Source organism: Myxine glutinosa, chromosome 8, assembly GCF_964187855.1.
Source record: "Myxine glutinosa chromosome 8, kmMyxGlut1.1, whole genome shotgun sequence".
Lineage (NCBI taxonomy): Eukaryota > Metazoa > Chordata > Myxini > Myxiniformes > Myxinidae > Myxine > Myxine glutinosa.
The window spans coordinates 93,697,194-93,711,068 of record NC_136268.1 but is presented as its reverse complement, the minus strand read 5'-3'; the positions used below and the strand labels follow the sequence as shown (position 1 = coordinate 93,711,068).

Genomic DNA, 13,875 nt, shown 5'->3' with positions numbered 1-13,875 from the left:
CAAGGGTGCCTGGAGGGCGTGAACGGTGTTGGTGTCCTGTTTTCTGAGGAGTTTGTAGACAGTGTGGTGAGTGTGACTAGATTGAGTGATCGGTTGATGATAGTGAAAATGATGATTGGAAAGCTCTTGGTGAACGTCATCTCGGGATATGCTCCGCAGGTTGGTCGAAACGATGAAGAGAAGGCCAAGTTCTGGTGTGCGATAGAGAAGCTGATGGAAAACGTGAAAGATGAGGAAGTTGTTGTGGTAGGAGGAGACCTAAATGGACATGTGGGAAGGAGTATGGATGGTTTTGACGGAGTTCATGGGGGTTACGGATATGGTGTGAGAAATGGAGAAGGTGAAAGGATTTTGGAGTTTGCTGATGGAGCTGATTTGTTGATTTGTAATACTCAGTTCCAGAAAGAGGATAATAAGCTTGTTACATACACGTCAGGTGGGTCGACGACAACCGTTGACTACCTGATGGTGCGTAGGCGAGATAGGGGGCACCTCCGGGACACAAAGGTGATCCCGGGGGAGGAGGCCCTGTTTCACAGCACCACTTGGTTGTCTGCGACGTAAGGGTGAAAGGTGCGATGAGAGCTCGGCAGGTGAAGTACCAACCGAGAATGAAGGTGTGGAGGTTGAAAGAGGTGACAGTAAGGGAGGCATTAAAAGAGAGGCTGAGTTCGGGTCGAGGATGATGTGGTTGAGCTTGAAAGTGGTTGGATGTCAATGAAAGCTAGTCTGTTGGGAGCCGTTGGTGAGGTATGTGGATGGACAAAAGGACCAGCGAGGCACTCGGAAACATGGTGGTGGGATGATGAAGTTGGAAAGAGGATTGACGAGAAGAGGAAGAAGTTCAAGGAGTGGCAGAAGGGCGAAGGGTACGGGAGCAGAAACAGCAGAGCATGAAAGTTATAAGGCAGCCAGGAAGGCTGCAAAGAAAGAGGTAGCAAAGGCGCAGGAGGCATGCAGGAAAATGTTCGGAGAATGCTTGGATTCGGAAGAGGGTCAGAAAGCAGTATTCAGGATTGCAAAGCAGATAGCGAAAGAGAGGTGTGATGTGAAGGGGGTGAGTTGCTTGAAGGATGAAGTGGAACAAATCGTTGTCGACCCAGATGGAATTAAAGGAAGATGGAAAAGATATATGGAAATGCTGTTGAATACAGAGAATGAATGGGATGGCAACATAGAGAGCAACCCAGTTTTAGGACCGGCAGAGAAGATAACTGAGAAGGAAGTTGAGGAAGCGATAAAAGCAATGAAGGGTAGAAAAGCGGGAGGGCCGACGGGAGTTGTGGAAGATATGTTGAAGGCAGCAGGAAGTTGGGGTGTGAAGAGAATGACAGAGATCTGTAATCTGGTGGTGAAAGAAGGCCGCATTCCAGTGGATTGGGAACTGAGTACCCTCGTCCCTCTATACAAGGGGAAAGGTGACCCTCTGGAGTGTGGCTCGTACCGAGCGATAAAGTTATTGGAGCATGGAATGAAGGTATTGGAAAGGGTGTTGGAGAGGAGGATAAGGAAGAAAGTGAAGATCGACGAAATGCAGTTTGGATTCACGCCAGGAAGAGGACCGACAGACGCGCTTTTCATTGTGAGGCAGTTGCAGGAGAAGTACATGGAGAAGAGGAAGAAGTTGTTTCTTGCGTTTGTTGATCTGGAGAAAGCATTCGATCGGGTTCCACGCAAAGTATTGACATGGGCATTGAGGAAGTTAGGAGTGGAGGAATGGTTGATCAGAGTAGTGATGGCAATGTACAAAAGAGCGCGCACAGCTGTAAGGACGATGGACGGGAACAGTGGTGAGTTTGAGGTGAAGGTGGGAGTGCATCAGGGGTCGGTACTAAGTCCACTACTATTTGTAGCTGTGATGGAGGTGCTGGCTCAGAACGTAAAGGAGGGTTTACCGTGGGAGTTGTTGTATGCAGATGATCTGGTGTTGATTGCGGAAAGTATGGATGGACTAAAGGAAAAGATGAACAAGTGGAAGGAATGTATGGAGACAAAAGGTCTGAAGGTGAATATCGGAAAGACGAAGGTGATGGCAAGTGGTAAAGCATGTGGTGAGGTGGAAAGAACTGGGAAGTGGCCCTGTGCTGTGTGTAGGAAGGGTGTCGGAGTGAACTCCATTCAGTGTACAATGTGCGCTGAGTGGGTTCATCAAAAATGTAGTGGTCTGAGAGGGTCATTAACCAGTGTGGCAGCTACATTCAAATGTAAGGTGTGCACAGAGGGAGCTGCAGTTGCAGGAAATGTTGAGTTGGATCTTGGAGACGGCGTGAAGCTGGAAGGTGTGAAAACATTTTGCTACCTCGGAGACATGCTGAATGGAGAAGGTGGATCAGACTCGGCAACGGTTGCTCGAGTGAGATGTGCATGGAAGAAGTTTCGGGAATTGAGTGGCGTGCTGATGATGAGGGGAGTGTCGTTGAAGCTGAAGGGAAAGGTGTATGCTGCATGTGTGAGAAGTGTTATGATTTTTGGGAGCGAGACATGGGTAATGAACGTAGAGCAGCAACGAAGGTTGGAAAGGGTGGAAATGCGAATGGTTCGACGGATGTGCGGAGTATCGTTGAGAGAGAGGAAGACAAATGATGAATTGCGAAATATGATGGGAATAGAGCCTGTGATTGATGCTGTGAAGAGGAACAGGTTGAGATGGTTTGGTCATGTGTTGAGGAAGGATGAAAGTGACTGGTTGAGAAGAGTGATGGAAATGAATGTAGAAGGAAGTAGAAGACGGGGAAGACCGAGAAAGACTTGGCTAAACATGGTGGAAGAAGAAATGCGGGAAAGGGGGTTAACAAGGAGAGATGCAGAAAATAGGGCAAAATGGAGAAGATTGTCATGGGGACCGCAAGGCTAACCCCTGCTCTAGCAGGGAAAATGGCCTTTAAAATGCATGTTGTTGTTGTTGTTTCTAACGTGTTACATTTGTTTGTCTTGCCTGTTGTATGTGTCCATTAGCACATCCTTAAAAACAGTAGATTTACCGTTCAGAATGATTTTCAATTTAGTTTCACTGCCAGACAGGCAGACAGAGTACAAATGTTGTCTCTCTGCACATGTGTGATTGGGACAAATTATTAGCCAAAATACAGAAAAAGGGCAGACTTGTCTTTCAATTCATGTTCCGATTCACATTCAAAATACAGGGTGTCATCGCTTAACATCATCCCAGTTAACGTTGCTTCATTACAATTTCTATAATAATTAGATACAAAGGCTTCAAAGAATGTCGTGCAAAATCTCTCATCGAGGTTCAGTCATTCAAACTCTTGGATCTCACTCTCAGCCATGATCTCTCTTGGGCAAGCCACATTTCAAAGTGGGCCTCCAAAGCCAGCCGCCGACTGGGCATCCTCTGTAGTTGCAATGTCCTGCCTTGGCACACCTGAGCTCCGATGCATGTAAAAAGCTTTCATCCGCAGTTTGATGGATTACTGCTCTCCCCTCTGGGCTGGTTCCCCTGCCTCACATCTTGCCCAGCTTGACACAGTGGAAACCAAGGCTTTAAAGATCATTGGAATCTCTCGCAATGAAGCAGAGTCTATGGGCTTATCACCTCACCATCACCAACAGGTCGGTGGTCTCTGTCTTCTTTCGCCTCATTTCTGATTTTGCACCCTCTGCCCTCTCCGTGCTTTCTCTCCCCTCCCCCCACCCCTTCACCGATGCATCTGCAGGATGCACACGATCCACCAGCAACCGCCGTCAAGTGAAACTGCCTAAATCCAGAACCAGTGCTCACCTCCACTCATTTGTTCCTCTTTTTCCCCCCACCTGTGGAATGAACTTCCACATCCTCTTCAATCTCATTCTTCCCTCCAGGTCTTCAAGACAGCTATTCACCACCATCTCAAGTCATCCCCCATTCAAAACCATGATCTTTTCTACACCCGTTAAACTAACCCACCCTCCCAAAACTTTGCTGACGTATCCATCTTGTTCAACCCTTGCTTTCTCCCAAACCACTCAGTTACCTGCATCCTACGATTGTCTGTCTCCATCTTCCTTCTCCCTTCTCCCTCCACCCTGCCATTGGCGTTTCCTTTCTCCTGCTGTTCCCTTTGCTGTGTTGTGTCCAGATCTCTTATGTATCCAGCTCTTTCATGAGCATATTCCTAGTCCTTGTAATTTAAAAGAGAAATCGAATCAATTCGTCCTTGTCACACACCTAACCTGTCCACCAAATTTCGTTTGAATCCGTCTACAACCTTTTGAGATATTCTGCTCACAGACAAACAGACAAACAGGGGTGAAAACATAACATACATCCACAAAACAACAACACTTTGGAGAAGCATTAAAACAGGACTATGATAAAATTTAATATTAAAACATGACTGATAAAGTTACCACATTCATAATACTATTCAGTAGAATTTGCATGTGGTTTGTGATATCAGAAGACCACAGTTTCCAAATGAAAAGAATCCTCAATGTGAACCTGCACTGCACTCATGGGTTTGTTGACAAGTTCATCTTCTGCCAACTTTGAATGTTCTAGTATCAGTGTAGTCATGGTGCAGCTCTCTTGTGACCACCTGACTTGGGTGCATTGCTTCATTAATTTCCATCTGCAATCAGTACCCAACAGGCTAAACCGATACTGTTCACCACCATCTCTTATCTTCCCCCATCCAAAACCTTGATCTTTTCTACCCCCGCTAATTTCACCCCAATTCCACTTTTTTGAAATAACAACTTCTGTCCTGGAAGTCCGTGGTGTCCTTGTGTTTTATACTTCTCCCACCCCCCCCCCCCCCCCTTCCCACGCCTCCTCCCCCCCACACATGTCCCTGCTCTCAAATGTTGTGTGCTCTCAAGTGTTTGTGTGCTTCCCCTTCTCTCCACATCTTATCTTCCGCTCCCTCTTTTTATATATTTTGTCTGTCTGGTTGATTTGTTTGTGAAGTAAATGTCAGCTCTTTCACGAGCCTCGATTCAGTATACAAAAAAACAAAACAAAAAAAACGATACAGCCATTCTACGTGTACTGGACAGGATCATAGCCTTCTTTTCAACGTGATTGATACAGACAATTAGCATACAGGGGTTTGGAATGATGTCACCAAGGGGCCCAACTGCAGATGAGCTTATCATTTTGGGTACAATTTCATTTCTGAGATAGAAAGCAACCTCAAGTGTGTTGCAATCACAAAGTAAAGACCTACAGAAACCATGTGGGTATGTATCCTTACCAAGTTATGAAGCTGAGAGAGGGTGCTGAGCATAGATGATCTATGAAGACCATCCAACGTGCCAAATGAAGTGATTGAGGAACCATCCAACACCCTGCCACCAATTACAGAATCCACAAATCCTGCCACACATCCCTGCACCCAACACATGGGACTAAAGATGAGACAAGAACAACTATGTAAATCAAAAAGGTTCAAATGAATATAAATGACAATTGTAAAATACGATCAATGACTTTTCAGACACGTGTAAACAGTACGATGATTAATCGTGCAAGTATGGAAATATGCAAAAACACCTTACATGTACGCCAAGTACCATTTGGGTAGTGCCACACATATTTCAATGGATCTTATAATGTGACTGCACGTTATATATATATTTAAAAAATCAAAAGAAGCAGGTCGTCTGCAGCTTTCCCACCCCATCGGAGCGGTTCATCCTTCTCCTGCACGCCAACCCCATCAAAGTGGTTCGACCATCTACGGCTCGCCAACCCCGTCTAAGAGGTTCAACCGCCTGTGGCTCGCCCATCCCGTTGAAGAGGTTTGAACGTCTGCGGCTCGCCAACCCCGTCTAAGAGGTTCAACCGCCTGTGGCTCGCCCATCCCGTTGAAGAGGTTTGAACGTCTGCAGCTCGCCCACCCTGAAGAGGTTTGAACGCCTGCGGCTCGCCCACCCCGAAGTGGTTCGACTATCTACGGCTCGCCAACCCCGTCTAAGAGGTTCAACCGCCTGTGGCTCGCCCATCCCATTGAAGAGGTTTGAACGTCTGCGGCTCGCCCACCCTGAAGAGGTTTGAACGCTTGCGGCTATCCCACCCCGTCAAAGCGATGAGTCTGTGGCTCACCTACCCTATCAAAGCGATTGACAATATTGCGCATCCGTGGATCTCCTTCCTCAATGCCCACCATGGCAAGCTGCTGCAGTACTTGCCCCACCTGCAAGCAAGCAAGTCGGCAGATGTTAGAATAGTCTCTTTCCAATAGGAGACAGAACCAAGCAAACAACTAGAACACTCTTCGACGTCACGTAATGGACCAATATGCCTCTGCCCACATTATTATATCATTATATATACACTTGTACCAAGTTTGATGAAAATCCATTCAGCTGTTCTGAAGCATCACATTTTTACCTGATGTGACCTCTGACCTCACCAAAATCACAAAATCAGCTCACTCCTCACCTTTGATGCCAAAATATAATCAGTTCATCTTTGCATCACAATATATACTTATACCAAGTTTGGGAAAAAATCCAATCACTGGTTCACAAGTTATCACGGTAACAAGATTTTTACCGAACATGACTTGAACCTCTTAACTTGTTGTTGTTGATTTTTACCGAACCTCTTGACCCAAAAATGTAATCAGTTCATGTTGACATCATCATACATACTTGTACCAAGTTTGATTTAAATCCCGTCAGCTGTTGTCAAGTTATCACATTTTACCTGACATGGCCTCTGAACTTTGACCTCTTGATGCCATAATCCAATCAGTTCATCTTTGCATCATATATACTTACACCAAGTTTGTTCAAAATCCCATCACTTGTAGATAGATTGGTGCGGCAACATACTTTTTACTAAACATGACCTCTGACCTTTGCCCTCTTGACCCCAACATTTAATCAGTTCATGTTTACATCATTGTTTACGTGTACCAAGTTTGATTCAAATCTCTTCAGCTGTTCTCAAGTTATCGCAGTAACAAAATAATTGAAACTTAACAGGACCTCTGATCTTTGACTTCTTGACCCCAAAATCAAATCAGTTTATATTTGCATCATAATATATAATTTCACCAAGTTTGGTGAAAATCCCATGACTGGTTCACAAGTTAGTTCAGTAAAATAATTTTTACCTGACAGGCTGCCTGACATTTGACCTTTGACCTCTTGCCCCCAAAATATAATCGGTTAATCTTTACATCAATATACATACTTGTACCAAGTTTGAATTAGATCCCTTCAGCCGTTCCAAAGTTATAGCCATATTAAAGATTTTGACCTTTGACCTCTTGACCCCAAAATCAAAGAAGTTCATCTTTGCATCATAATACATATTTGTACCAACTTTGGTCAGAATCTCATCACTGGTTCACAAGTTATCGTGGTAACAGGATTTTTACCTAACATGACCTCTGACCTCATGACCCCAAAATCTAATCAGTTCATCTTTACCTCATTAGACATAACCGCACCAAATTTGACTAAGATGGGTCTCGCGAGATCTCGGAGACGGTGGGAGGGATTTTCGAAGCTCCACACGGCCTCCACGTTTTTCGAAGTTAAGTCTGTTCACAATTGTATTTTGTCGAAACTGTGTTTATCTTTCGGTGTGTGAAGTTATTGTGTGCAACTTTGGCTGTTTCTCGGTGTTTATCTTTCATAAATTGATCGTCTGTTTGCCGTGTCGCGAGCAAGGCCTTTGCCGCGTCGCGAACGATTTGAAATCGAAGTTAAGTGATTGTTCCCATTTGTATTTTCGTAAAAATTATTTATTTATGGTGTTGTACGTATATTGTGTCCCGACGAAGATTTTTCGGTGCAAATCTTTCATACCTGTATTTAAAATCGTGTTAATTCGTGTCGTGTCTTGAGGCCTTGTACAGTGTGCACTGTACAAACTTGAGGCTTTGTTTTTCTCTCAGCGGTCCGTCGTTTGTGATCCAATAACTTTCGTTCTCTGTATTCCCAGTCTTTTCACCCATAGCCTACTTCCTTGTGTAAATCTCAACTCAAAAAAAAAAAAAAATTCCTTCTCTGTTCTCATTCGTTTATTCATTCTTATTCGTTCGTTCGTTCTTCGACCACGTGTTTCTCCCCCATTTCCCCAGATAGTTTTCACTCATTAACCTTCAATGTTTACACTTTCCCCTCAAGTTATGTATTCCGTCATATTTTATAACACCTTTTTCTTCTTCTTCTTTAAAAGGCTGCTTTCGACTTGCTCACCAAATCAATTCATCCCAAAAAAATATCCATCTCCTATAGTGCCTTTTTTCTACATTCCCTAAACTCTCCTGCACTCCATCCTCCATCCAGCGTCCTTAAACGTATTTTTAACTCGAAGGTCACAAGAAACTCATTTTGCAATAAATGTTCGTTTCCCATAAATTGTACACTTTCAAAAATCCAATCTCACCCCTCCCCTCCAAATCTTCCCCATAACCCCTCCCCTCCAAATCTTCCCCATCACCCCTCCCCTCCAAATCTTCCCCATCACCCATCCCTTTCAAATCTCCCCCCTTGCCCCCTCCCTCCTAAACTACCCCCTCACCCCTCCCCGTCAAGATGCCCCCTCGCCCCTCCACTCCTAGACTCCTGCCTCACCCCTCCCCTCCAAATCTCCCCCATATCCCATCCCTTTCAAATCCCTCCCCTTGTCCCTTCCCTCCCAAACTCCCCCCTCACCCCTCCCCTTCAAATCTCCCCACCCTCATTGCTTCTCAATTTCCCCCCTCTCACTCCCCCTCCTCAAAGCGTCCTCCCCGCTTCTTCCCCCTTCAAACTCTCACCTCCATCTCCCCCAACCTTCTGCCTCGCTCTTCCCCCTCCTCAAATAACACCTCATTGTGGCTCACCCAATCACCATCAAACCTTTTGTCCGCCCCATCCTTCCCTTTCTCCGAGCTATTCTGAAATCTCTGACACCTTCAACAGCTCTCCCTACCTCTTCCACCTCTTCCACATCTTACCCTACCCCTTCTCCCCCCTGTTCTGTATCTGATGCTCCCCCTTCCTCTTCATTAACGGTATGGACCTCAAACATCCGGGGCCTTCGTTCAAACTTAACTGATCTCTCCATACAGGTTGCTTCTGTCAAACCAGACGTGATCTGCTTAACAGAAACTTTCCTCCTTTATGATGTCTCTGATTCCATAGTATCTCTCCCGGGCTACTCCCTCCTCCGGTATGATAGACCTGAGCCTCGTCCTGGAGGCGGGGTTGCTATCTTTATCAAAAACTCTCTTCCTCACTCGCCCTGCACTGCACTCTCTCCACCTCACCCCCAGGAATACCTCTGGCTACGGCTTCCCCTTCGCTCCCACCTCTTGTTCATATGTGTGTTGTACCGTCCACCAAACAGTGATGACACCATCTACATCTCGCTGTCTGATGATATGGACCAACTTCTATCTACTCATCCCAACTCTCTCTTCCTCATATGTGGTGATTTCAACTGTCATCATGCCAGTTGGCTGGGTGTGGGTACCTCTCTCACCAGCCATGGCTCCTCAGCAAAGGACTTCTGCGACTCACTGGGACTGACACAATCTGTCAATTTCCCGACCCGGATCTCAGTCAACGGAACATCTTCTCTTCTGGACTTGGTTATGACTAACTTCCCTGAAAATGTCTGCTGCTCTTCTTCTGCTCCGATCGGATCATCTGATCATGTCCTTGTTAAAGTGGACATCTCTCTGACCATCCTCAGGGAGCCTGCTCAGCGTCGACGAGTCTGGCATTTCACTCAGGCCAACTGGCACGGTCTTCAAGCAGCCATCAATCATCTGGACTGGTCTCCCATCTCTACCACCTCTGACATCAACTCATCCTGGGAATTCTTCCAAAGTAAATTGCTCTCTCTCATGCACAGATTTATCCCATCTCGTCTTCAGTTGTCATACCCTTCCTCCCGTCCATGGTACACGGAATCTTGTGGTGAGGCTGTTGCCCAGAAACAACTTGCCTTCGTCTCCTGGAAAGCAAATCCAACGGAAGGAAATCTCATTTCCTTTCACAAAGCCCGAAACAAGTGTGTGTCCACCCTCAGGAGAGCCAGGAAACAATATCTCTCCGTTCTCAAGACCGAACTCTCTTATCTGTCTCCCTCTTCCAAATCCTGGTGGCGTCTGGTCAAATCCGTTTCTGGTGTTTGTTCCCCCTCCATCCCCTCCCTTACCTCAAACGGCTACACAGCTGACTCCGCACGTGAAAAAGCTGAATGCCTCAACTCTGTGTTTGCCTCTAAATCTTGTGTCCCAAACCCATCCCTCTCTGTACCCACCATACCCAGTCGTGCCCTGCTGCTCCTGGACTCCGTGTCCTTTCCTCCTGACAAGGTGGAAAAGTTTCTGTCAACCCTCGACTCTGATTCTGCAACTGGACCCGACGGCATCAGCCCACGGGTCCTAAAATCCTGCTCTGCTGCTCTATCTCACCCTCTCTCTGTTCTCTTCACCCTCTCTTTTGCTCAAGGTCAACTGCCACCATCTGCTTGGAAATCAGCCAACATCACCGCTTTGCACAAAAAAGGTGCAAAAACAGATCCTAGCAACTACAGACCAATCAGCCTTCTCCCAATTATCAGCAAAGTCATGGAATCCATCATTGCTTCGGATATGAAATCTTTCCTCTTCTCCAATGGCTTGATCTCTGATCATCAATTTGGTTTCAGACCAGGTCACTCTACTCTGGACATGCTGCTTCTGCTGTCTCAACAATGGATGGAGGTCCTCAATGCCAAACAGGAAATTAGAGCTGTCTCCCTCGACATATCACGTGCCTTCGACACGGTCTGGCACCCCGCTCTGCTCACCAAACTCTCCTCCTTTGGTATCCATGGAAATCTCCACGCATGGCTGGCGGACTTCCTCTCTAGTCGTCGTCAACGTGTGGCCCTGAATGGGTTTCTCTCATCTCCTCTTCCTGTTCAGGCTGGAGTTCCCCAAGGCAGTGTTCTGGGCCCCGTGCTTTTTCTGGTCTTCATCAATGATCTCTCTGACTCTCTCGAAAATCCTCTCTATCTCTTTGCTGATGACTCCACTCTCTGCCGCTCCATTCCTCTTCCCTCAGATCGGCAGTCTGCTGCCTCCTCACTCTCTGAAGACCTGGACAAAATCACAGACTGGTCAAACAAGTGGAACATGTCTTTCAATCCTGACAAATCTCACACTCTTACTATGTCTCTCCGAAAAGATCGACTGGACAACCCTCCCATCTACTTTCTCAACAATCCTCTCCAAGAAGTTCTGTCGCTCAAGATTTTGGGTCTCACTATCTGCCATGATCTTTCTTGGGAAAACCACATTTCCAAGCTGGCCTCCAAAGCCAGTCGCCGACTGGGCATCCTCCGTCGTGCGAAGTCCTTCCTCGGCACACCTGAGCTCCTCACCACATACAAGGCTTTCATCCGCAGCTCAATGGAATACTGTTCTCCCCTATGGGCCGGTGCTCCTGCCTCACACCTAGCTCGGCTTCACGCTGTTGAAACCAAAGCTTTCAGAATTATTGGAATCTCCCGCGATGAAGCTATCTCTGAGGGCCTTTCACTCACTCACCGCAGGCAGGTAGGTGGTCTTTCTGTCTTCTACCGACTCCTCTCCGGCCTTGCACCCCCAGCTCTCTCTGTGCTCTGTCCCCCAAATATTCCTACAGGTCGCACAAGATCTGCCAGCAACCCTCTGATGGTTAAACTGCCGAAATCTCGGCTCTCTGCTCACCTTCACTCTTTCATTCCTCTTTTCTCCCGCCTCTGGAACAAACTCCCTCACTCCCTTCAATCCCACTCCTCCCTCCAGGTCTTTAAAACAGCTGTTCACCACCATCTCTTATCTTCCCCCATCCAAAACCTTGATCTTTTCTACCCCCGCTAATTCACCCCAGATCCACCTTGTTTGAAATTCCAACTTCTTTCCTGGAAGTCCTGGCAGTGTCCATATGTTTTATACCTCTCCCACCGCACCCTTCCCATGCCCCCCCCCCCCCCCCAAAGCCCTCGCCCTCTCTCAGATCTCTCGATGTCTCCATGTCTCTCGGTCCCTGCTCTCAAATGTTGTGTTTGTGTCCTTCCCCCTCTCTCCCCATCTTGTCTACCGCTCCCGATGTTATATGTTTTATGTGTCGGTTTTATGTGTCGGTGTCGGTTTGTCTTTCTGTGTGATTAATGTTCGCTCTTTCACGAGCCTCGATCTTGTATACAAAAAAAAAAAAAAAGATCCCTTCAACCGTTCTCAAGTTATCATGGTAATGAAAACCTATCACGAACGGACGGAAGGACGGACAGACGGATGGACAACCCAAAAACATAATGCCTCCGCAGACGAATAATAATTGAGATTTAATTTAATAACATGCTACAGTTTTTCTGTATCTTAAAATCATTACTCGGGTTCCTAAATTCACATAAATGAGGGGAAATCACAACAAATTTTTTGGAACGGTTTCCCTAAATGATTATGTGCATTCAATGTTAAAATTAATCAAGTCCATTTAACTAATTTCTCTTTGCTGATGACTCCACTCTCTGCCGCTCCGTACCTCATCCCTCAGAACGGCAGTCTGCAGCCTCCTCACTCACTGCAGACCTTGACAAAATCACAGACTGGTCAAACAAGTGGAACATGTCTTGCAATCCTGACAAATCTCACACTCTTACGTCTTACTATGGCTCTCCAAAAAGACCGACTGGACAACCCTCCCATCTACTTTCTCAACAATCCTCTCCAAGAAGTTCTGTCACTCAAGCTTTTGGGTCTCACTATCTGCCATGATCTTTCCTGGGAAAACCACATTTCCAAGCTGGCCTCCAAAGCCAGTCGCCGACTGGGCATCCTCCGTAGTGTGAAGTCCTTCCTTGGCACACCTGAGCTCCTCATCACATACAAGGCTTTCATCCGCAGCTCAATGGAATACTGCTCTCCCCTCTGGGCTGGTGCTCCTGCCTCACACCTAGCTCGGCTTCACGCTGTTGAAACCAAAGCTTTCAGAATCATTGGAATCTCCGGCGATGAAGCAAACTCCGAGGGCCTTTCACTCACTCACCACAGGCAAGTTGGTGGTCTTTCTGTCTTCTACCGACTCCTCTCCGGCCTAGCCCCCCCCCCCCCACCCCCCAGCCCTGTCTGTGCTCTGTCCCCCAAATACTCCTACAGGTCGCACAAGATCTGCCTGCAACCCTCTTCTGGTGAAACTGCCAAAATCAAGACTCTCTGCTCATCTTCACTCTTTCATTCCTCTTTTCTCCCGCCTCTGGAACAAACTCCCTCACTCTCTTCAATCCCTCTCCTCCCTCCAGGTCTTTAAAACAGCTGTTCACAACCACCTCTTATCTTCCCCCATGCGAAGCCTTGATCTTTTCTACACTAATTAATTTCACCCTAGATCCACTTTTTTGAAATACCGACTTCTTTCCTTGAAGTCCTAGCAGTGTCCATGTGTTTTATACCTCTCCCACCACCCCTCCCCCTTGCCATGCCACCTCCCCCCAAGGCCTCTCCCTCCCACAGATCTCCCGATGTCCCTGTTCTCTACTGTTGTACTTGTGTGCTTCCCTCTCTCTCCCCACCCTCTCTCCCCATCTTGTCTCCCACTCTATTTATTATATGCTTTTTGTGTCCGTTTCTTTTTTTTGTGATTAATGTTAGCTTACACAAGCCTCGATCTTGTATACAAAAAAGAAGAAAAAAAAAAGAAGAAAAAAAAGTCATTCACATGATCCACAAGTGTGTTTCAAAACCGACACAGAATGAAAGAAACATACTTTTAGTTTTCCTGTCAGCTTAAAAATCATAACACATCATCATTATTATTTACCTTTCCCAATGAAGAGCTTTGGTGCTGCCGAAGCAGCAACAAGGCTACAACACTGGTTGGGTCGCCACTCCGACACAAAGTCAGGGCAGGAATTTAGAATTTGTTCAGGGTGCTGGCAATAACTCGCCTTCTCTCCGC

At 46.5% G+C, this 13,875-nt stretch overlaps 1 protein-coding gene across 2 annotated transcripts in view; it reads right to left on the bottom strand.

Moving 5' to 3' along the window:
• Positions 1 to 13,875, bottom strand: part of LOC137432727 (GTPase-activating protein and VPS9 domain-containing protein 1-like) — a 127,996-nt gene that overhangs the window by 75,052 nt on the left and 39,069 nt on the right. For both annotated transcript variants that reach the window (XM_068124863.2, XM_078783546.1), the window contains exons 7-8: positions 6,048 to 6,134; positions 5,193 to 5,327 (exon numbers count right to left, since the gene is read on the bottom strand). In XM_068124863.2, coding sequence (XP_067980964.2) covers positions 5,193 to 5,327; positions 6,048 to 6,134 — 222 coding nt within the window. The remainder of the gene's footprint in view (positions 1 to 5,192; positions 5,328 to 6,047; positions 6,135 to 13,875) is intronic.